The 21,145-nt window shown below is 43.5% G+C and overlaps 1 protein-coding gene across 4 annotated transcripts in view; it reads right to left on the bottom strand.

Annotated features, from left to right (window-relative positions):
* arhgap29a (Rho GTPase activating protein 29a) overlaps positions 1-21,145 on the bottom strand; it is a gene marked incomplete at its 5' end in the record, with an annotated part of 47,605 nt that overhangs the window by 4,080 nt on the left and 22,380 nt on the right. For 3 of the 4 annotated variants that reach the window (XM_080020348.1, XM_080020351.1, XM_080020350.1), the window contains 17 exons: positions 51-159; positions 287-584; positions 1,083-1,318; positions 2,370-2,507; positions 3,912-4,100; positions 6,914-7,077; positions 7,555-7,653; positions 10,054-10,182; positions 11,638-11,807; positions 13,748-13,950; positions 15,074-15,211; positions 15,974-16,177; positions 17,309-17,389; positions 17,503-17,613; positions 17,722-17,786; positions 19,473-19,628; positions 20,458-20,518. In XM_080020348.1, the coding sequence (XP_079876474.1) occupies positions 51-159; positions 287-584; positions 1,083-1,318; positions 2,370-2,507; positions 3,912-4,100; positions 6,914-7,077; positions 7,555-7,653; positions 10,054-10,182; positions 11,638-11,807; positions 13,748-13,950; positions 15,074-15,211; positions 15,974-16,177; positions 17,309-17,389; positions 17,503-17,613; positions 17,722-17,786; positions 19,473-19,628; positions 20,458-20,518 (2,551 nt within the window). The remainder of the gene's footprint in view (positions 1-50; positions 160-286; positions 585-1,082; positions 1,319-2,369; positions 2,508-3,911; positions 4,101-6,913; positions 7,078-7,554; positions 7,654-10,053; positions 10,183-11,637; positions 11,808-13,747; positions 13,951-15,073; positions 15,212-15,973; positions 16,178-17,308; positions 17,390-17,502; positions 17,614-17,721; positions 17,787-19,472; positions 19,629-20,457; positions 20,519-21,145) is intronic. The other variant, XM_080020349.1, reaches the window with a different exon arrangement.

Genomic DNA, 21,145 nt, shown 5'->3' with positions numbered 1-21,145 from the left:
AAGGCTCCAGAGATTTCTACTGGGGTTCTAGCGTCGCATCAAACACCTACCAGGTTCAAAGTCCGTCCGGTCGACTCCCGGCATGGTCTCCTGGACCTCAGCCAGCAAATGGGAAGAAGGGATTATGGAGGAATGCCTCTTGTACACCTTGGAGCTCTGCTGTAACGGCACCACAGGGCGTAGGCACGGGTCAGAACGCAAAGAGTTGGGACGCTTGAGTTGAGAAACCAACTTTCGAGGCAATTAAAATTTAAAAAAGGGGGGGAGGTGGGGGGGACCCGCTCACCTCCTTGATGTCGCTCAGAGACTTTGAGTGCCTGCTCAGCTGCTGCTCCTTCTCCCGGGAGGGGGCACGGCGGGCGGCGGGGTCCGCCGGGCCGGCCGGCCGCGGGCTGAGGGGGGCGTCGAAGACCATGTGGTAGTGGCGGATCAGGAGCTCCACGATCAGCGCCTGGTAGGGGTAGTCCACCAGCGAGGAGAGCGACACCTCGGCGTCCGTCTGCCGCGGCTTGATCAGCGTCGGGCCGAAGATAATGCCCAGGTTGCTGGCAGTCATCTTGTTCTCCTCGGAGCGCTCGCTCACCCTGGCGGAGGGCCGAGAGAGAGGGGGGCTCAAAACTCAATAACGGAGAGAGGCAGGGGCAGTCTGGGTTCAGAAGGTAAAAGTCCTGTCGTGTTTTTTCTGCTCCACCCCTGCACTGAACCAGCTGATGGTGGACCCAAAATACTGTCCAGGCTACTACATCCCTGTTTTCAAATCATGTCATTGCTTTTGAACGGAATTTTTGGATTATACGGATGCCACCGCTGAGCACGCTCCAAAGCCTTAAATAAAAATAAGATAATAATAAAAAATAAATAAAGTCTTGGCTTCTCTTTGCCATGTTACGGAGAACGGCGCCGTAAAATCTTGAACCCTGACAAATAACTGAATTTCGCCAAAAAGTTCAACATTCAATCCCAAACTGCACCCTCATGAGGCAAAAACATGAGTTTGACGGGATACCTTCCTTCCCTGCTGAACGATGAATCAACATGAATCTAATCGTGATAGTTTTAATGGTGATATCTTCGCAGCCTACCGGTGCAGGTGCTCCACCAGGAACTGCAGGGTCTTGTGGTGGGCCGGCGGCAGCTGGCGGAGCAGGTCCTTGATCTTGAAGAGGACCCGGTTGAGCTCCACGCTGACCTGGCTGAGGGCGGGCGGCGCCGGGTGGAGCCGCGAGGCCTCCGCCTCCTCCACGATGACGGCCTGGCTCTCCTTGGCCAGGCCGATGAAGTCGTTGTAGTAGCGGAAGAGGACGAGGGGCTCGGGCAGCTGCCAAGGAAAAGAAGGGAAGGGAAAGAGGGGGGCGCGCGTTAATAATAAACTCCTGCTGGACAGAATATGAGGACAAATAGACAAACGGAACGGGATTCATTATAAAAGAAAGAGAAAAGCAGCACGGCGGGGGGCGGGGGATGTGGGGGGCGGGGGGCTGTAACTAAAGTAAACAGAGGGAGCCTCCGACCGTCTCCACGCGCCGGATAAACGTTACATTGAACGAACGGCCCCACGCTCCAAACGCCAGAGAGCACGTTTTGTCAAAAAACAGTGGAGTTATAAACATTTACTGGCCCCGTAAATAACGGCACTTTTCGGCTTCCAGCTTCACCGGCGATTATCCGGATCAGACTAAAACCCATCTGGGGGCTTTTAAAAAGGGTATTTGGGGATATACAAGGTTAATAATATCATGTTTTCTTTATGGATTCCTCCACACTGCAATGCTTTGATTCAGAGGAGGCCGCCGCTTGGTTCTGACAAATGACTGAATTTCTGCGACAACAAAAAAAGAAAAAAAACATTTTTGGAACTCTTCTAGGACCGATTGTTCAAAGTCACACTGCACCCTGCGTTTGATGACTGGAAGAAAATAAAAACATGGGGGTGGAGGTGATGCTATCCTTTCCCCCTCAATCATTAAGTGGCATCTAATCAATAGTTTTAAAGTCATATTGTTTGTCAACATTTGAGGTTAAGTTTTGTATTGGTTTCACTGTACATCACCAACTTTTCTCTCGTTTACTGCTTGTCAGTCTGTCTGTCTATCGGTCTGTCTGTCTGTCGGTCTATCTGTCTGTCTATCTGTCGGTCTATCTGTCTGTCTATCTGTCTGTCTATTTGTCTGTCTATTTGTCTGTCTATTTGTCTGTCTATTTGTCTGTCTATTTGTCTGTCTATTTGTCCGTCTATTTGTCTGTCTATTTGTCTGTCTATTTGTCTGTCTATTTGTCTGTCTATTTGTCTGTCTATTTGTCCGTCCGTCCATCTGTGTGTCTATCTATCTATACCACAACTATAAAAAAATACAAATGGCCTAGCTCACCTGTCTCAGGTAGAGCTTGAGTACGTTGCTGATGTCATGGGGGTAAAGGTCGGAGAGCTCCACCAGGTCCTTGCCGTTCTCAAATGCCTGGCACAGCTTCTCCACCCGGGACTTGGCGCCGTTCACACGGTAGATACCCTTTTTTTTTTTTTTTGTGGACACAGGAAGGAAGCAGCAGTTAAGACTGCGATTCAAAACCATTTCAACATGTGACTAAAACAGGAACTTTGAATGCACTTATAAAAAATAAAGAAAATAAAAAAAACATTTCAGTGACAGGACAATAATTTCCTATTTTGAACATAAAATGAATATGGGACACATTTTCGGGTGCCGTCAAACAAAAATGGCATGAATCCTGCGGCTCTGTTTTCATTTGAGAAATGCACTGTAATGCGATAACATGAGATACAACTTCGTTAATCGCGGATGGGAAATTCGGAAGCGGAAATCAAAAAAGTATTTTTGCCTACTCTAGATTATCGAGTCCCTAGATAATCATTGTATTTTGGCAATTTTTCTTGTTTATCTTTACTTTTTTTTTTTTATTATTGCTGATTGATTGTTTACATTGTTTATATATTGATTGTTTATTTTTCATTTTTAACTCTATCAGGGATAAGAAGTACGATGGAGATAAAAATAGGATTAGCACTATGAGCACTATGAGCCCAACGTGGGCAAATGGCAGTTAAGCTAATCACGTTACGCTAATCGCGTACAGGGAATGTGAAGTTTGATGGTTGCTATGGGTTGCTATGGGTTGCTATGGGTTGCTATGGACTCCGGTGGGCATTTTTCGGAGGATCACGTCCATTCAGCTGCATCGGGAAACAGCCCAAATTATCTATGAAATGTACAAAAGTGAGGGAAAGCAAGGGGAGGAAAAAGAAGGGTCGAGGTTTCACACCAGATGGTCGCGAGATTTTCTGCGGCAGCTTATCACCTCAACAAGACTCCTGAGCCGTGTTTGAACCCAAACACGCCGGCAGACGCCCAGTCAACGCGGGTCAACCCCCAAATATGGCGTCTCGCTCCAGCAATGTGCAACAGCTTCACATTCCCTTTATCAATAGCGTTACTGCAAATTGCCAAATTTGTATTGTTATTGTTCATGGTTTATTTTTTATTCCTCTGGTTTAGTGTTTATTTCTTAAGGCATATTGTATTTTGCCCATTTCTTTATTTTCTAATATATTATTAGGTTTATTGTACGTTGCCATCTTCCAGCCAAAACTTTGTCAATCCCCGACGGGCGGAGCAGAAAACCTGTTTTTGCTCACGCTTGGTTTATTGTTGCTCATTAAGAGAAGATATAACTTTAAATCATCCCCGTGGGGGAAATTTAGGTTTTACAAGCAGCAGAAAAAAAACCCCCCAAAAAAAAAAACCAAAGGATTAGAGGATGGAGATGAATTATATATAAGATGAAAAAAAACAACATATGTACATAGTGAGATACAAGCACGAACAGGGTTTTCAAATGAAACACAAACACGAGGGCGAGCAAGCGCAATGCAAGCGGAGGGGAACCCAAAGCACCTTAATGTTGAGCGCCCTGGTCTCGATCTCCGACGTGCACTTTGTGATGATGAAGGGCACGCCGTCGGGGCTGTTCCTGGCCGCCAGCGTGAAGTCGATGCCAAACAGGTGGAGCCGCCCCTGCAGCTTCTTGTGGCCGCACTGGATGGCCAGCGTCTCCAGACACTTCTTGTGGCACGCCAAGGAGCACTGCGGAGGTAATTATATTCAGTAACAATGAAACAAACAAAAAAAAACTAACGTGTATAAAGAGAGGGAGCAAAAACGTTTGAAAGCAAAATTATGTAAAAAAAAATTAGTAAATAAAATTATATGTATGTGTTCTGCTTTCTGCTATTCTATCGATAAGATGAATAAAAAATAAATATATAAAAATAAAAAACCCTAACCCAAAAATAAAAAAAATGTATATGTGACTAAATATTAATGAACCTTATTACTTTTTCTTTCTTTTTTTTTTTTTTTTTTAATTCTTTACCAACCTTAAGGGTTACACAAGATGGTCCATTCCAATCAAACACACATCGAATTTGGGAACAGAAAAAAAACATGTTTGTGTTTATGGAAGACAAACTTGGCCAATAGGATAAAATCATTGACAACATATTCAAGATATTTACATTCATGGGTGAGCATCGCAGCCCTCTCGTCACTGGCATACGCTGCCTGTATCCACTGAATCTCCGACTTCAACTCTGCTTCACATTCTCTACTTTACTTTACTCTATTTTTCACTTTTTTCCTCTGGATATGGACACTTTTCATTCTTATATTTTTATTCAAGTGGTTGTAATTATTATGGCCCCTTGTTTTTTGATGTGATCTGCTGAAATATTGCAATCTATCAATCTATCTATCTATCAATCTATCAATATATCTATCTATTTATCTATCTATCTAGTGCAACTAGTATAGAGCTACTAGTTAGCACAGTGCCACCTCATGTCAACTCATGCCGAGTTCAGACTACATGATTCTGGCCTGATTTTCCCGCTCGCCGACAGGTTTTGGGTAATGGTTGAGCAAAGCCCCCGATGGGAGGAAAAGCGGGACAGTGACCGGGAACGTGTCCCCATGACGCAGAGTTTCGTTCCGCCCATCGTCCCCGGGCCCCATTTTTAATTCCTACCCGAGCGGCGGGGGCGACAAATTCAACGCACGGCAACGCTTCGGAAGTGGCCAAATTCCGCCGGAAAACCGCGGATCCGGCAACACTGCCGACGAAATATCCAACGTGTTTGATAACGGATGGTGTGGGGGTGGAGTCAGGAGTGACGCAACGAGCTCCAGCTAATCAGAGCAGACACAATATATGAATATATTTCTTATTCAAATTCTGCTTTTAATTTGTTTTTTTTTTTCCAGTGATGAAGAATCCGATAATAAAATAAAAAATAATAATCCCGTCCCGCGCATGGTACCCTGGTCGTTTCCGGTCATGTCCCGGTGAAAGATGTTGTGATGTGTGACCGACCCCCCCCCCCCCCCGTCGCCGATCAGTCGTGTAGGGTTCAGACCACAATGGCTGCAAGAGTTCCCGATCACAACCTCTTCATTTTCGCTTTCTCAACTCCGCCGCTATGACGCTTGAATTCCCCTACAGGGGTCAATAAAGTGTTATCTCATCTGATCTATCCTACACCGGAATCCCCGACACGAGGCTCCAGTTAAAACATGAGTTCTACTCATTTACATCAGCGTTACATGGGTCACACAAATTATGGAGAAGCACAAATCCCAAAATGTTTTTATCCCCAGGATAAAATTCTGTGCAAAAAAAAAAAAGTTGTAATTGCTCAGCGTGCAAAGGGAGACGGCCGACTTTTTAGGGTCTGTTTTTACGATAGCTCGTCTCGTACATGTTCGTAGAGATGGAGGGGAGGTGGATCTCGGACAAGCAGATGAGGGAGAGGACACCGTTCGCCTCAAACGGATGAACTGAAAGGTCGTTATTTTCCGCCGCCCGAGACCCAAGGATGGACCCCCCTGGGGCGGCTCCAGGCCAGTCTAAACACTTCCTCGTACTGGTTTTTGTTCTATTTCGGAGGGTTGGCGTCGGAGGCGATTATTTTCTTATTGTTTTTGCTGACTCTGGATTATCTAGACTCTATATTATATGTCCTTTTTTTTTTAAATCCTTACATCGTTAGGTTTATTTTGATTGTTTATAATTCACTTTTAAGTCTATCAGGGATCATAATAATAACAATATTATTATTATTATTATTATTATTAATAACAAAAATATTATTATTTGTGTTATTATTAATGATAATAATAAACTTTATTTATATAGCAAGTGTTTCAGAGTGCTTCACAAGACAAAAAAAATGGTGGACAAGAATAGTGAAAACCATTTAAAACAGTTTAAAGGTTATACAACACTGGGAGCATTGGAGCTACATATGAGGAAGACTATAATAAGTCAAATCAAACCTTGTATAAACGTGTTGATATAAGTTTTAAGAAGTGACTTAAAAGGTGAAAGTGAAAACAGACCACAAGCCCTGAGAAAGCACACTAAATACACACAAAATACTTCTTTCAGGGGGATTTAGAAGAGGATGAGGAGCTCAACTCATCTCCTCAGGGAGGTTGTTCCAGAGAGTGGTCTATTTTAATCACTCCTTTCTCACCTCCTCACACTCGGCGCCCTGGCAGAAAAGACCTGCCAAATGTTCTGTTGTTGTTTATATCAGTAGTTAAAAAAATAGTTAAAATTGTGTATTTTGTGGATCTTATTACTTTGCTCTACTTTTATGTGACACTGCAATTTCCAAATGAAATTTTAGTTTTTGGCTAATAATTACAGGTATTATTATATTAATAATGAATATATATATATATATATAGTTGTTTTTATTATTTATTCTAATTTTATTTATTTATTTATTTATTACAATTACATTATTTGTATTGTTTGGATGCGAGTCCCTGCTTCAGTGCAATTTCTCTCCGGGGGTGAATAAAATATTGGTCTATTTTAATCACTCCTTTCTCACCTCCTCACACTCGGCGCCGTGAAAGACGACCAGGCTGTCGCACTCGCGGCACTTGGACGGAGCGCGGAGCTTCCTCAGCTTGTGGGTCTGCGCCGCCTTGGACATCTGCGTGTTCCTGAAGGGACCCGGCGAGCTGGCGGCCTCCATCACCATCTCACTCAGACCTGGAGAGGGAGAGGCGGAGGTGGAGGTGGAGAAGGAAGGTGAGTCGTCCAGATGATTAAGTATCAGTTTCAAGTATCACTCATCTCATTTGGCCATAGAACTCAAGATGATGGCCTCCGAGCCGTTTTACAATCAGAATGCGTTCAGCGTTCATGCGTTCCGCCGTTGTACGTTTTCACATGTGAGGAATATGTCCCATTGATGAACAGAGGATTGACATAACAATAGTTATTGATAAGTACAGCCAAATGTACGCGAAAAAAGCGCCACATTTCCCAAGAAAAACCAAAATGACTAATTAACAAGATATACTAACTAAACAAAAAGGTGATTCTATGCACAGGATGAGTAAAGTTAAAAGGTAATACTGTAGCTGGGGCTCAGTGGTAGTATGGACATTGGTACAGAATATAAATATTTATTGTGGATATACTGTGCGGGGTGAAAGCCAACGTCATCCCCGGCCGCTGGCTTACCGTTATCCGAGGGCGACGAGGGCTCCCTCTCGTCCAGGTCGTCGGCGGACGACATGGTGCCGGTGGAGGGGGTTCTGGGGAGCCGCCGCTTGAAGTCCCCTGAACAGGAGACGAGCACACACCAGTTAATCCTCATCTCTCCGCAGGAGCCCAAGGAGTCAATACGGCGGGCGAAAGTGCATCCTCTACCTCCTCATCCTCTGCCCGGAGGGGAAAACTGACGGGGTACTGAGCTCCAGGGCGGAGAGGCACTTTTTAAAAAAGATTTAAGTAAAAAAAAAGAAAAAAAGGCGTGGTCCAAATTCAGGCCGTTTTTAAAAACCCACCACAGGGCACGGTCGGGTCATTCGCACCTCAATTCACTGATCAATGATTCTTACTGCTGAGTCCTATTCAAGAGACTGGGTGATTTCTTGATGAGGCACATGAAGGTGCTCATCAGGATCAACTTTGCTGTAGTAGGACTGAAAAAGTGGACAGATTTTATTTGCAAAGCAAATAAATATATCAAATAATAATATATTATTTAATATAATATATATAACTGCAATATATTTTTATTATAATATAATAAATATATTGCAAATATAATATATTCATTTTTATTTGTCCTGCCTTTTAAATTATTATCTCAACCATGTGTTGGACATTCTCCATCTTGAACAAACCTCAATAAATGTATTTGTAAAAATGTGATAGAATAAAAATAAATTATTGTAAAATAGATTATTGTAGTACAACACTACACGCCGGGGAGTGGTCCAATCTTTCAACAAAGATTTGTTTTTTGTTTATTCCCCAGAGGAGTGAATCATATGGGACAAAACATTCCACTCAAAGTCAGCAGAATAATATTGCCGTTGGTAGCAACGAAGCCCCAACCCCAGAACCGCACGCACCAACACTCCCTGCATTTCGTTGTGACTTGTTTTCACAGCTAAGTTTGGAAACCTCTCGTCGGTTGTAACGTGATCGTTACAATAACATAACACTGTGACACTGGGCGCTGTAGCGCGGCAACAGAGGCAAACTCTCAAGGAAGCTCATCCTGTCCCTGCGTTGCGAATGGAAACATAATGTGTGTGTGTGTGTGTGTGTGTGTTTGTGTGTGTGTGTGTGTGTTTGTGTGTGTGCGAGATTGGGCACGTTCAAGATGGAAGCGGTTGCATAACCCTCGGCGGAGACACCTCCAATGAGCTGCGTTGCTCAACCGCTAGATTCTCAGATAACATTGTCAGGTCGCTTGGTGAACGTCAAGTTCCGTGGGGCCTCGGGCGCATCGAGACGCGCCCCCTCCCGTCTGTCGCCTCGAAAACTGCTTCATCAATATCATAAGGCTGGTGACCCCAGTCTCAACTTCTACAAAAGTTCAATATGAATCGTGTTTTTTTTTTTTGAGTCTGACAATGTACCAATATTTTATGATTACATTTCTATAATAACATCATGCATAAATGTAAACGCATACATGTATATACCGTATATATCTCCATTTGTAGAAAAACTTTTTAAAGTCATAAAGAATGAATCTTTGAAGAAAGTGAGAACGACTTCTTTATTTTTTTATTTTCTCCTTTTGGAGGCGACAAATTACGGTTTGTAATTTGAAAGGTTACGCTTGCCATTTTGTCAGTGATTGACTGACGGCGATTACGCATCGCTTTAAGAGGCAATAATGATCACTTGTAAATCAAAACATAATGAAAGTTGTCAGGTGACAGAGGGGGGAAAATAAATCCATAAGGGGGGAAAAAAAAAAGTTTAAAAGTTTTCTCCACTTAAAATTGAGAGGGGTGCGTTTTAAATCTCTCAAGACTTTATTCCGTTGTGTATGTGTTTCTGTATCTCATTGTCACCTCTTCGTAGTGGTAGTTTGGCTGCAAAGACGTAATTGACGTTATGTGCGTTATAATCTGTATAAAGCAGTAACTTGTTACTGTTTTACTTTTTAATTTACTTGGGACAAGAATAAAGCCTTTTTCTCTTAAACTGTAAGGAAAAAAAAAAGCAACATAAGGAGCAATGATAAGGCCAACACGGTACAGAGCTTGTCTTTACGGCGATTGTCATGTAAATGTCAACTACTCTACTTGACGCCTAAATAAAGCCACGCAGCCTTCCCTCGCGCTCTCTCTCTGCCTCTTGTTAAAGGAAACGGAATCAGGCTGATTGTGCTGTAGGGATCATAAAAACTACAATGACCTGGATGAGTACAATGACCGTGTAGGTGGCTGGTGGTTTTCAACCCCTAATGATTCAGGAAAAACATCCTAACCTCAACTTCGGTCTATTACGGCAGTGCTGGCCTCATGTTACCACAGTTAATGAGAAGTTGATGGCTGTACAGACAGAAACATGAGGTCCATGACCTATGAATGAAATTTGAAAAAAAATAAAAATAAAATAAAAAATAGAAAATAAAAACAATCTGTGAATGAACTTAGAAACCTACAAGTTCGGTATGAAAACAAAAAGTAAGGTTTCAGGCGAGCCCCTTACCTGGACTGGCGGTGGGGGAGTCCATGGACCGGGACTCGCTGCTCCCCCCGGCGCTCTCTGAGTCGCTGCACATCCCCCCTCCCTGGCTGACCGAGGCCCAGGGCCGAAATGGACCCTGGATCCGAAGCGCTACCGCAAAGAACGCAGACCAAGATGCAATATTTATATGAAAGAAAGAGGATTTGACCGAATGAAGCCCCGTTTTTACTCATCTGTTGGGCTCGATGAACTCCTACACTAAATTGGGCTTGAATGAGTGTGTAAGGTCTCTCATCACTAAAGCTGCTTTCACACATGCACTCCGGACAATATACGGATAATCAGGGGCGGACATTGAGTTACGCTTTCACACATGCAGCACACAACCGGAGATTGTCTGTGTCGGACACGTTCAAACTACCTGGAAATACTCTGTTTGGTTTATACGAGGGGCGGAGCCTGGGCAGAGCCTGCAGGAGGCAGGTGGAAAGGAATATAAAGGAAAGCAAAAAGGAGTACGAAGCAGCCATACTCCGTGCACGAAGATCCGCAGGAAGGTAAATAACTGGCACATGATAGAGCATCGACACGCGACACGCCCACACACTCGCTGTAAATGCTCCGGACAATTACCTGCTCTGTTCACACGTACCGCTCAATTACCCAGACTTTGTACAAAGGTGCTGGCTGGGTAAAGTCCAGTTTATGTCCGGACCAAATGATTGGGACATTTGCGCTCACACATACAGCTCCTCTGGGTAATGTCCAGATCATTTCAGGTTTGCAGTGCATGTGTGAAAGCTTGTCAAGTTTCCTCTAACGCACACACACACACACACACACACACACACACACACACACACACACACACACACACACACACACACACACACACACACACACACACACACACACACACACACACACACACACACAGTGTTGGAATGGCACTAATCAAGCTTAAAGCATTGTTTTTTAAATCAGCCATTACCCACGCCCCAATTCACCTTCATCTTCCCCCAAATGTTATCAAGTCACTTGCAGCAGATGCAGCAATTAACAAAATAATCCCCCGAAAACGAATTTTCAAAGATTTGATAATCATGATGAGCAATAGGAAGTCAACCATTGTTCCCGTTATTTAATCTCATGCAGCGCATAATCCACAACCCTTTAGCTGCTACCAGGACTACCAGGGCATCAAACTCTCAACAATATCATACCAGTAACAATTTGTTGGGTTTTTTCATGAAGCTATTGTCGTGATGTACAGATAATATTCACTTTCAGACAACATTTAACACTCCAAACGACCCCGTCTGATTTTCATTGACCGGAAGTCTGTAAAGAACGGCTCTTTTTACCGAGTGACTCGTCAGGACCTCTCATCCCCATGTATGGTCGTCACTTTCAGAGGGAAACATCCATAACAGCAGAGCTGCTATTATGGTTGGATGTCATTACTACAACTAATTGTTACAGCGTTGCAATTTTGATCATGCAACACAAAAGCTAACACTGCTCTATATTTATACTTATATACCAAATATGTTTTTATAAGACAATCATAAACGACACATCCAATTATTGCGTCAATCGGCCCACCTTGGATGTCGGTGCTGCTGTTGGAGAGTCTCTCCGCCATCTTGGCGGGCCGCCCGTGGATGGGACTGTCCACCTCGTCTGCACCCAGGAAGTCGCAGGTGACGGACACCTGAGACAGGTTCCCTTGGGATGAGTGGCTACCACTCAGCGGGCGCTTGCCAAAAAGCATCCTGCGGATGGGAAAGAAATATTGAAAAATTAAAGAAATTAAGAAGAAAAAAAAAAAAAAGATTTTGAAAAACGTATTGATTTGGAAAATTTGGAAAATGTTCAATCATGAAAGAAGAAAGAACTATTTGCAATGAGATTTAACATTAGAAGAGACAAGTTCACGGTGAAGACCTATCAACCTCCAATAATTTTGAAATGACATCCACCACACAAACATACAATTAAGTGACTGAACGGTCATAGCTTTGCAACATGGAAGCCAAACAGAGAATCCCATCTTACAAAATACTGTATGTAGGTCAGAGGCCTATAATTAACCATTACGTGTGTGTGTTTGGTGTGTGTTTGTGTTGTCTAATTTCCTCTCCTCCCATTCTCCATTCTTAAAAAGAAAAATATTATGAACAAAGCTCACGGTAACTAACCCCCGTGTGTGTGTGTGTGTGCGCGCGCAAACAAAGTCAACAAAAGACGGCTTTAAAAAGAAAGTGTGTTTCACCCCTTTGTGCCGCATCAACAATAACTGGGTGAAGGGCCAAATCTAGATGCCAACTAACAGCTGTTAAAATAGACAAGTGTGTGTGTGTGTGTGTGTGTGTGTGTATTAAACCATAAATACCAACATTTCTTCACAAAGAAAAACTGCAGGCAGGTGAGAGGTTTGTGCATGAAATCAGAGTGAACGTGTCACACACACACACACACACACACACACACACACACACACACACACACACACACACACACACACACACACACACACACACACATACTTTGTTTTCTGATGATATTAGACACAGAATATGTTGATAATGCAGTCTAACCCCCCACCCCCCCAGGACTAGCAGTTTTGTTTCCCCCTCTCTCCCATGACCGCAGCCGTTTCCTGAGGAAGACCCCGACCCCGGCAGCACTCGATTGTGTTTGCGCTCTCCAAAACAAGCTTTCCCACTCAGTCATCCCCCCCGCCCCCCCCCCCTCCTGGTCGCCACAACACAGTAGCTCTGATTTCTCAGCGACCCTCTTTGCTCACGTGTTCCCAGCGGAACAACAAACTTGAATTTCACTCGGATCCAAAGATAAATAAATAAAAGTTATTAAATATAATAATAAGATAAAAATAACTCTCCACGTTCTACGGGTAATAGGGCTTGTCCACCGCAGGGACCTATTTTAGGAACTGGGAACTTAGTTCTTCAGTGTTTTTCCACAGGAGGCAGTGTTTGTACACCAGAAACAGCCTGTTCCCTTCATACTACATTTGGGTGTAGTATGTACAGACTCCACACAGACTAGAAATCAAAATGGGTAAAAAATGGGTATTGCCGAACAGTGCCAGTGGAATACATTTTGCTCGGAAGTGGGGAAAACAGGCTCCAAACGACCAGTTTCTGAGCTCCACGGAATGCAGCGTTCCATGAAAAAAACATCATAACATACTGACATAATATTACATAATAGTGTTGAAGTGACGATCGTCAACTTCTTTTCTTGCAACGTTTTTTTTTGGTTGTTTTCATCCCCGTAAGTTGGTCGTCGGTTTTTATTTATTTTTTTCACAAACCTGCCAAATGACATGTGCAGTCGGCGTGGTCACAAAATGTGGAAGGTGTGCGGACATGGGTAGGTAACGGAATTAACGTCAGAAAATAAGTATAGAAAGCATAAATTGGCCTTTAGTTCTTATTGTTTGCAGAAGAAGATGGAAAGCCAGAACCCGACATACAGCGACTGACGCGACCGGAAAAGTGACCAAAACGACCCAACCGAAAACCAAACCTTAGGTCCTCTGTCTCCGAGGGAAAGCAGCCGAGGACTCTCCTAAAGGGTCTCCCTTTCAGAAGGTTCGGGGTCTAAACTGTTCCCCGTTTCGTTCCAACGTCCTTCAAAACCTTCTTTAGTTTCCCCCCCTCGAAGGGACTCCGAAAGGACGGCTCACCCCGCGCTGTGGGCGACGCCCGAGTCGCAGGAGAAGGAGTGGGACTCGGCGCGGGGAGGGCGCTCGGCGGCGGGGAGGCTCCTGACAAAGTCGACGTAGCGCCGGCCCGGCTCGTACAGCTTGGCGCTCTCGCACAGGCTCTGGTGGTTGACGGGCAGCGACACCACCTGGGCCTGCTGCAGCTGGAACCAGTTGACCGTCACCTACGAAGCAAAGGAAGGGAAAAAAAGTATTAAAATTAAAAATTAACTATTAAAAATATTTGCTTCCGTCCTTCTTCAACACAAAGACGCAATCTTTTTGTTATCGTACAGAAGTTCTATGTGTCAACCCAGTAATCACCAAGTAATGCAGAAGTGGGTTGTTATACTGACGACATTTATAGATTCGGGGAAATGGGCAATACAAATAAATAAATAAAATAAATAGGCAATAATAATACATTGATAGAATAAAATAATTGCCAATATGCAAGAAACCCAAAAAGTAAATATACAATATAAAAATAGGCAATATACAATACCTCAGAATAAACAATAACAAAAAGAATCTAAAAATAAACAAGAAAAAAATTGGCAAGGATGAAATAAACCCAAAAATTATCAACAATCAATAAAAATAAACCAAGAAATTAAACAATTAAAGAAATGTTAAAATACAAAAAAGTATTTTTTATACAATAAACTTCTGTATCATTATGTTAATATTTATGTCATAATATGTAACCAATCACAGTCTCACTTAATCCCCACAATTACTCGTCAAGTATGATGGAAAAAAATAGGTAAATATATAAATAGGAAATATAAAAAAATGAATAGAAGAAAATCAAAATTTAATTGGCAATATGCAATAAACCGGAAAAATAAATGATAATATAATAATTGGCCATATACAATAAAAAAAAAAATCAATACTCAATAATCAATCAATAACTCTCTGTATCATGATGATACATATGTACAATATGTAACCAATCACAGCGGGTCATTTAATCCCTGCAATTACTGGGAGTATAGTGGGAAAAACTAAATCATTGGTCATTAGTAAAATTACATCTTGTAATCAATATGTAATTTTACATATTGTAAATATAAATGTAAATCAAGTCAATTTCTTTACATTACGGAGCCTTTTCGGCGCGCCACATACAGTAAACGTAGGTACTGACCGTGTGATTGATGGCCTGTAACGCAAAGGGTATTATCTGGTGTGAAAATCTGGAGGTTACAATGTTTACCTCTCGGACTACAAATAAGCCGTTTACTCATTGGGACCCGAGATCCACTGCGAGCGCCCGATTCGACGACGGGTGCTGGGACTTACGGCCTTCAGGGTGAGGTCGCACTGGAAGACCAGCTCCCGGAGCTGAGTGAGGATCTCGCTTTTGGTGCTGGCCATGTCCACCCGCTTGTCCCCGACGTCCACCAGACACGCCCTGCAGTGATCGCGGGCCTCCTCGGCCTGCCGCGCGTAGAGAGATGGCAGCGTTAAAAGGTTGGCAAAACCAAACGGACTAGACCGGAATTGCAGTATAGGGACTGAAAGCAGCACGGTGATTTAGCGGCGTATTCCCCCCTCTTTGGCGTCTTTAAATCAGTTACAGAATTGCGGCACATCAATATCTGACATGATGTTGATACATACCATGACTGATGCTTAAGAATCCATAATCTGTGTTTCACAATCCGACTTTACATATGCTAATGTAAATGTCAATATTAAAAGTAAAACTGAAAGTTATTATTATTATTATTATTATTATTATTATTATTATTATTATTATTAATAATAATAATAATAATAATACATTTGATCTATATAGCACCTTTCATACATGAACGCACACTTAAAGTACATAACACTTAAAAGCATAAAAAGATGATTCAAATACATAATTATGAATGATAAAAAGTAAAAAAAAAATAATAATAAAATGCTGCTAGGAATAGTTGACATTTAGCAGCCCTTTGAAAAGATTTCCACTAAGCCCACTCTGACATCTTTTGGAATGGTGTTCCACAGTTAAGGGGACATAGTTGAGAAGAAAAAAAGAGCGATATTGTGAGATACCTTCCCCTGGTCAATAACTTGGCCTATAAACAGTATATGAAGACATGTCAATTTCGTTAGAATATGAAGAAAATTAGACACAAAGATTGGTCCCCGGGCACTGGGTGACGGTGATGATGGCTGGTGGTTTGGGAGGGTGGGGTTCCGTCTTACCTTCTGCAGGGCCTCCTCCTCCAGCCTGCGCCTCTTCTCCAGCTTGGCGCCCACGGTTCCTCCTCCGCCCGCCAGCTGCTGCTGGTGCTGCTGCTGCAGCTGCTCCTCCTCCGCCCGGCTGGTGGACAGCCTGGCCTTGTCGTACTCCTCCTGCCGCTGGGCCTGCAGCAGCCGAGCCTTCCTCAGGGCGCTGTCCGCCTCGTGCTGGGGGGGACACGGGGCCACAAACAAATAAGTAAATGAACTCGGGGGCAGGGGCTCAGGCGCTAGAGCGGGCAGGCTAGAAATGGGAAGGTTGCCGGTTCGATCCCCGGCTGTGTCCTTGAGCCACTAGAAACCCCTCAATGCTTCAGATGGTAGATAATAATAATAATACATACATTAGCTTGTAAATATAATAATTCTGAATCCCTGTTCAGGGTTGTGGGGCACGTATAAACATTTTAACAATTCCAGATTTTTATTCTATATTTTCTCATTTTTATTGTTCATTTTAGCCATATTCTTCTTGTACATGTTTTGATTTATTGTAAATTGGCAAAACTGTATATCTCCTATTTTCTTTTTAAGGTTTATGTTCGTTGCCAATTTCTGTCTGCTGTCGTTTGTTTATTAGGTTTATTTTTCTTGCTGTATTGTTCATCATTAAGTTCATTGCAAATTGCCATTTTTTTTTATTGCTTTATTATTATTGCCTGTTGTTTTGTGTGCGAGCTGCTGTGACACCGCACTTGCCCTCCGGGAATGAATGCAATATCCATATCTATCTAACACATAGTCAACCAAATAAAAATAAAAAAAAAAGAGCTCACGTCTGCACAGGGGCATAACTTTGGTTTGAGAAGTGGGGAGGGGGTGCTGTAAGAGAGTGACGGAGAACGTGCCCCCATCACCCACAGTGCTTATTCCGTACATAAGGAAACGGAGTAAAATAAAATAACCTACTTCTGAATTAAAAACACAGTTTTGCCGCGCTGTAGGCGCAGTCGGTACCTTCAGGGAGAGAGCTATCGGGGCGCAGAGCACTGACTATTAAAAATGATATGGTTATGTTTACAATTATATATTGAGGGGGACGACTCTTTTTTTCCAGGAAGGGGGCGTCCGGCCACCCCCCTGTCCCCCCTGTAATTTACCCCCCGGTGCCCGCACAGAGACCCAAGCAAACGTCCAAAACACAGTTGAGATGAATTGATGAATCTTTTTTCCCCCTCTGGTTTTCTCAATGTCATCAAAAGCTGTCAAAGTGTGCAAATGCTTCAAAAAGCTTCTGTGGGATTTTTGAAAAATCGAATCAGAAAAAAGAAATCGGACCTTGCTCGGCGGTTGACCTACCATTTTCTTTTGCTCTCTCTGCCACTGCTCCTTGACCTCTTTGCGGAGTTTGTCCAGCTCATTCTTTCTGGCCAGGAGAGGCTACAATGAGAAAAACACATGCGCACACAAAAAAAAAAAAAAGTATTATGTCTATCCAAGGCACTGCACGGAATAAACCCCAATTTAAATTCCCAGACGTTTAAATAACGCACCTGCATAAATTTGTTGGTTTGGAGGGCGGCCGCCGTCTGGAGCAGGAGCTGGCTGTATTCAACGTCATTTTTGAAGGCGGACGTGTAGATCTCGCGGAATGGCATGAACTCCTTGGGAAAAAAACAAAAAAAAAACATTTTTGATTTTGTTTTAATGAGAAAAACACGACTGAAGGTCCACAAAAATACAAAACTGGTTTTCAGTAAAATAACCGTTACCTGTTGACTCGCAAGGGTCTTCGCAGATTCGGCCATTTTGGCGTAACTCTTTGCGCACTCGATATCTGCGAAAAATAGGGTAGAAATCACACAAATTAATGTCAAATTTCAATGCATTGTATTTAGACCGGCTACACAAATGTTATTTTAGACCAGAAGATTAATTTTCCAAGTCTGTCAGAACCATATCGTCAGAACCCGGCAACAGTCGAACCGTCAGTGTTCAAAGCATCCTTTGCCAAACCACAGGGGAATGTAATATATGCAACGTGAGCATTTCGAGGGGCGGTGGAGTCGTCGGAAACCAACACAAGAGTTGTTTTCACCCAGATATTTTTGTATTTTAAGAGATGTCTTTGCTGAGTTTGGTCGAAAGTATTTCAGGGGAAACTAAACTTTTATTTCTTGTCGTTATAATGTCTTATTTAATTAAATGTTTTGCTTAATTGGTAGGGTATTCTTGCGCAACTTGTTCAATAAAGGCAGATTGTAAATCATTTATTTGATTTCTTTATTCAGTGGGCATAGGCTATTCAATGTTAGCAGTGTATCTATTATTATTATTATTATTATTACCACTTTACTGCACACATCTTTATATACAAACAGCCTACCCCATATACATAACTCTATTCCCTTTACTTCTATTTTGTAAACCCACTATGTATTACCTTTTTGAGTTTTATTTTATATTAATTTTATTGATATTCTGTTCACTAACTGCATTTCGTTTTAAGAATTGCAAAGACATTTCGCTGCATATATGCATGAACCTATGTATATGTATGTGACGAATAAACCTTGAATCTTAAAGCCGAAAGACAGGAACTGTATAGCAAACATGCACACTTCAATATTCGTTAATTGCAAGTCATATTGTCATCGCAATATTGAACAATGTTATCGCACAACGCTGATTTCGCTCAGGCCTACTTAGAAGTTGGAAGTAAGTGCTTCTTGGCAGTGGCTGCAGTATCTCCAGGTGTGATTCAGGGAATGCCCCCCGGGCCACGAAATGGAGACAAAGACAGCAAGTGTTAGAGTGTCGGGTACGGCCCGGCGGAGGAACCTTGTGACACCCGGCAAGCCCGCACTTGCCGGGTGTCTGCGCGGCAGACTTCAACCGCTCATCAACCGGCGTTCCCAGTTCCCCGGTTGCATCGCGCACACACAGACTCTGACAAGCGCCCTTTTGATGAATAAATATTCGTCATGACCCTAACTGTCATGAAACTGAGTTCTAACGGACCATAGATTTACTGAGAAATAATGATTATCTATTTGCATCGTTTGAGTTTGGCGTCTGGGCTCTACCGCACATCACTCTCTGCGAACGGGTGAAGCAGAACTCGAATCCCCCGTTGGAAAGAAGAACAGACCCCAAAAGACGGATGCAGGGGGGGTGGAGGGAGCGCGGCAAAGCGGGCAGGACAGGAGCGCTCGGCGGCCTAAGTGGGTGGAAGCGTGCGGCGCCGTCGGGTTGTCGCTCCGAATTCAAATTCTCAGAATTATTTACTGGAAAATTGCCATAAAGCGCCGGTGTGAATGAATGCGTTCCATGAACGCAATGAAGTGCAGTCAAATTCATGAAGGATTCAATCCGGAACCTAAACTAAAACAAGTACAAACACTGCAATAACACTGTAAAAACAGTGATAACTTAGTAATCATGTATGCCTACTCACCCTTTGTTATTCACGCCTGTATCATTGCATATATATCTACATCCATCTATATCTGTATGGGCTCACCCATGCTGAGGCGCTTCTCCACCCAGGCCAGCAGCTCCTTGGTGTACTTGGACCAGGCCTTGGCGTAGAGCAGCGCAGACTCCACGCCGCTGTCGCTCCGCTGCAGCGCTCCGTCCACCTCCTCGGCCCGGCGTCCCGGCGGCGGCGGCGGGGGACCTGTGAGCGCCAGGGAAACCGCCCCGCGGGAGGGGGAGTGGGGGGGGGGGGGAGCAGCCGTCAAGCAGGGACCTGAGCGCGTGTGGACGTTTGGGATGGAGTGGGGAGGGCCCTCTCCGACCTTGTAATACGCAGCTGATCTGCCGCGGTGCTCCGCAGCTCGTGCGTGTGTGCCGACGGCGTGAAGAGCCCCTGCAAACTCTGCTCCATGGTTTTTGGACAAATCACCTCCGTCTTATTCACTAAAGCACCACAGCTGCGTATTAAAGTGAAGCACGATATATTCTGTACACGGCAGAGGGGAGTATTGGGTTGCAATAGGGGTGGCTATGTTTTCGTTAGATTTCTAAGCAGGGTAAGAGATCTGGCACCGGAATAAATCTAACCAGTACTTTTTTTCCGCAGAATGTTGGGCTTTCTTGGATTTCTCTCTGCGGGTCTCTCTAAGGTAATATAAGATTCTCATCTTAATCCTATTTTTTTTTTTTTTCCTTTTCTATTTGTAATACTCTGCCCAGCAAAGTCCCTTGGAGTCTGCCAAAAAAATAATTTCACTACTTGCTGTACACCGTGCAATATGTATGTGACAAATCTTTAGAATCTTTGAATCTCTGAAGGTGAAGTCGGGTTCATCTCGAGGTGTGGCAGGTAAGTACACTTTGAATCCAGGTATTAGGTTCAGCCGTATGCTTGGGCTTTTATAACAGAAATGTCGACTCTGATGCCGGAGCATCAGAAATGAAGCCTCATACAGCCTCACAAATTCAAATGTAAGACTATTTAATGACTTTCGCTGCTAGTCGTGGTGCTCTAGGTACTTGGGCCTCACCTGGCGGGTCATCTTTCTCCGGACCGGATCCTCCAGATTCCACGGGAAGGTTCTCGAAAGACTGGGAACAAAGATCGGGCAGAACAAGTTAGCCCTCCGGACAGAGAGGGAGAGAGAGAGAGAAATGGGGGCTCCCGAAATTCGTAAATCGGTGGCACTTTACACAAGGTTAACTAGACTCTCTCAAGCCCTGTTATACTCGGTTAGGAAACCTATGGAGAAGAGCAACGATACGAAAGCCTGTCCACTGACCGCGGACGAGGTCATTTCGGGGAATAAACGTCGACTTCTCAACGAGGAGAAGCTGTTGCTTGACCCGTTGACCCGACCCTGCGCTGTCGCTTGGGCGTCACCTCTCACCTCCCTCTGTCTGATTAGGGGCAGTGAACCTCATGCAGGGGGCCCCCTATTTAAGAAAATGTCATTCCCCAATATTATAAGAAAGGACGTGCATTCTAAAGCAGTGCTTTTACAAACTTTCCAGGAGACACGCTGTTTAAAAATGTCAAACTGTCGAGACCCAATCAACAACGGCCATTATGCGTGAACTGTGAGCAGAGCAAACTTGTGCGGAAATTAATATTTATGAATCTATTTTTCTCAAGGCAAAGTTTTCAACTGCTGGGCCACGGCTCACTGGAGCGACATCAGCGTTCGCTTGGTGTGCCGTGATTTTCTATTTTTTATT

Source organism: Zeus faber (genome assembly GCF_960531495.2).
Source record: "Zeus faber genome assembly, chromosome: 19".
NCBI lineage: Eukaryota > Metazoa > Chordata > Actinopteri > Zeiformes > Zeidae > Zeus > Zeus faber.
This window is presented reverse-complemented; position numbering and strand designations above follow the sequence as displayed.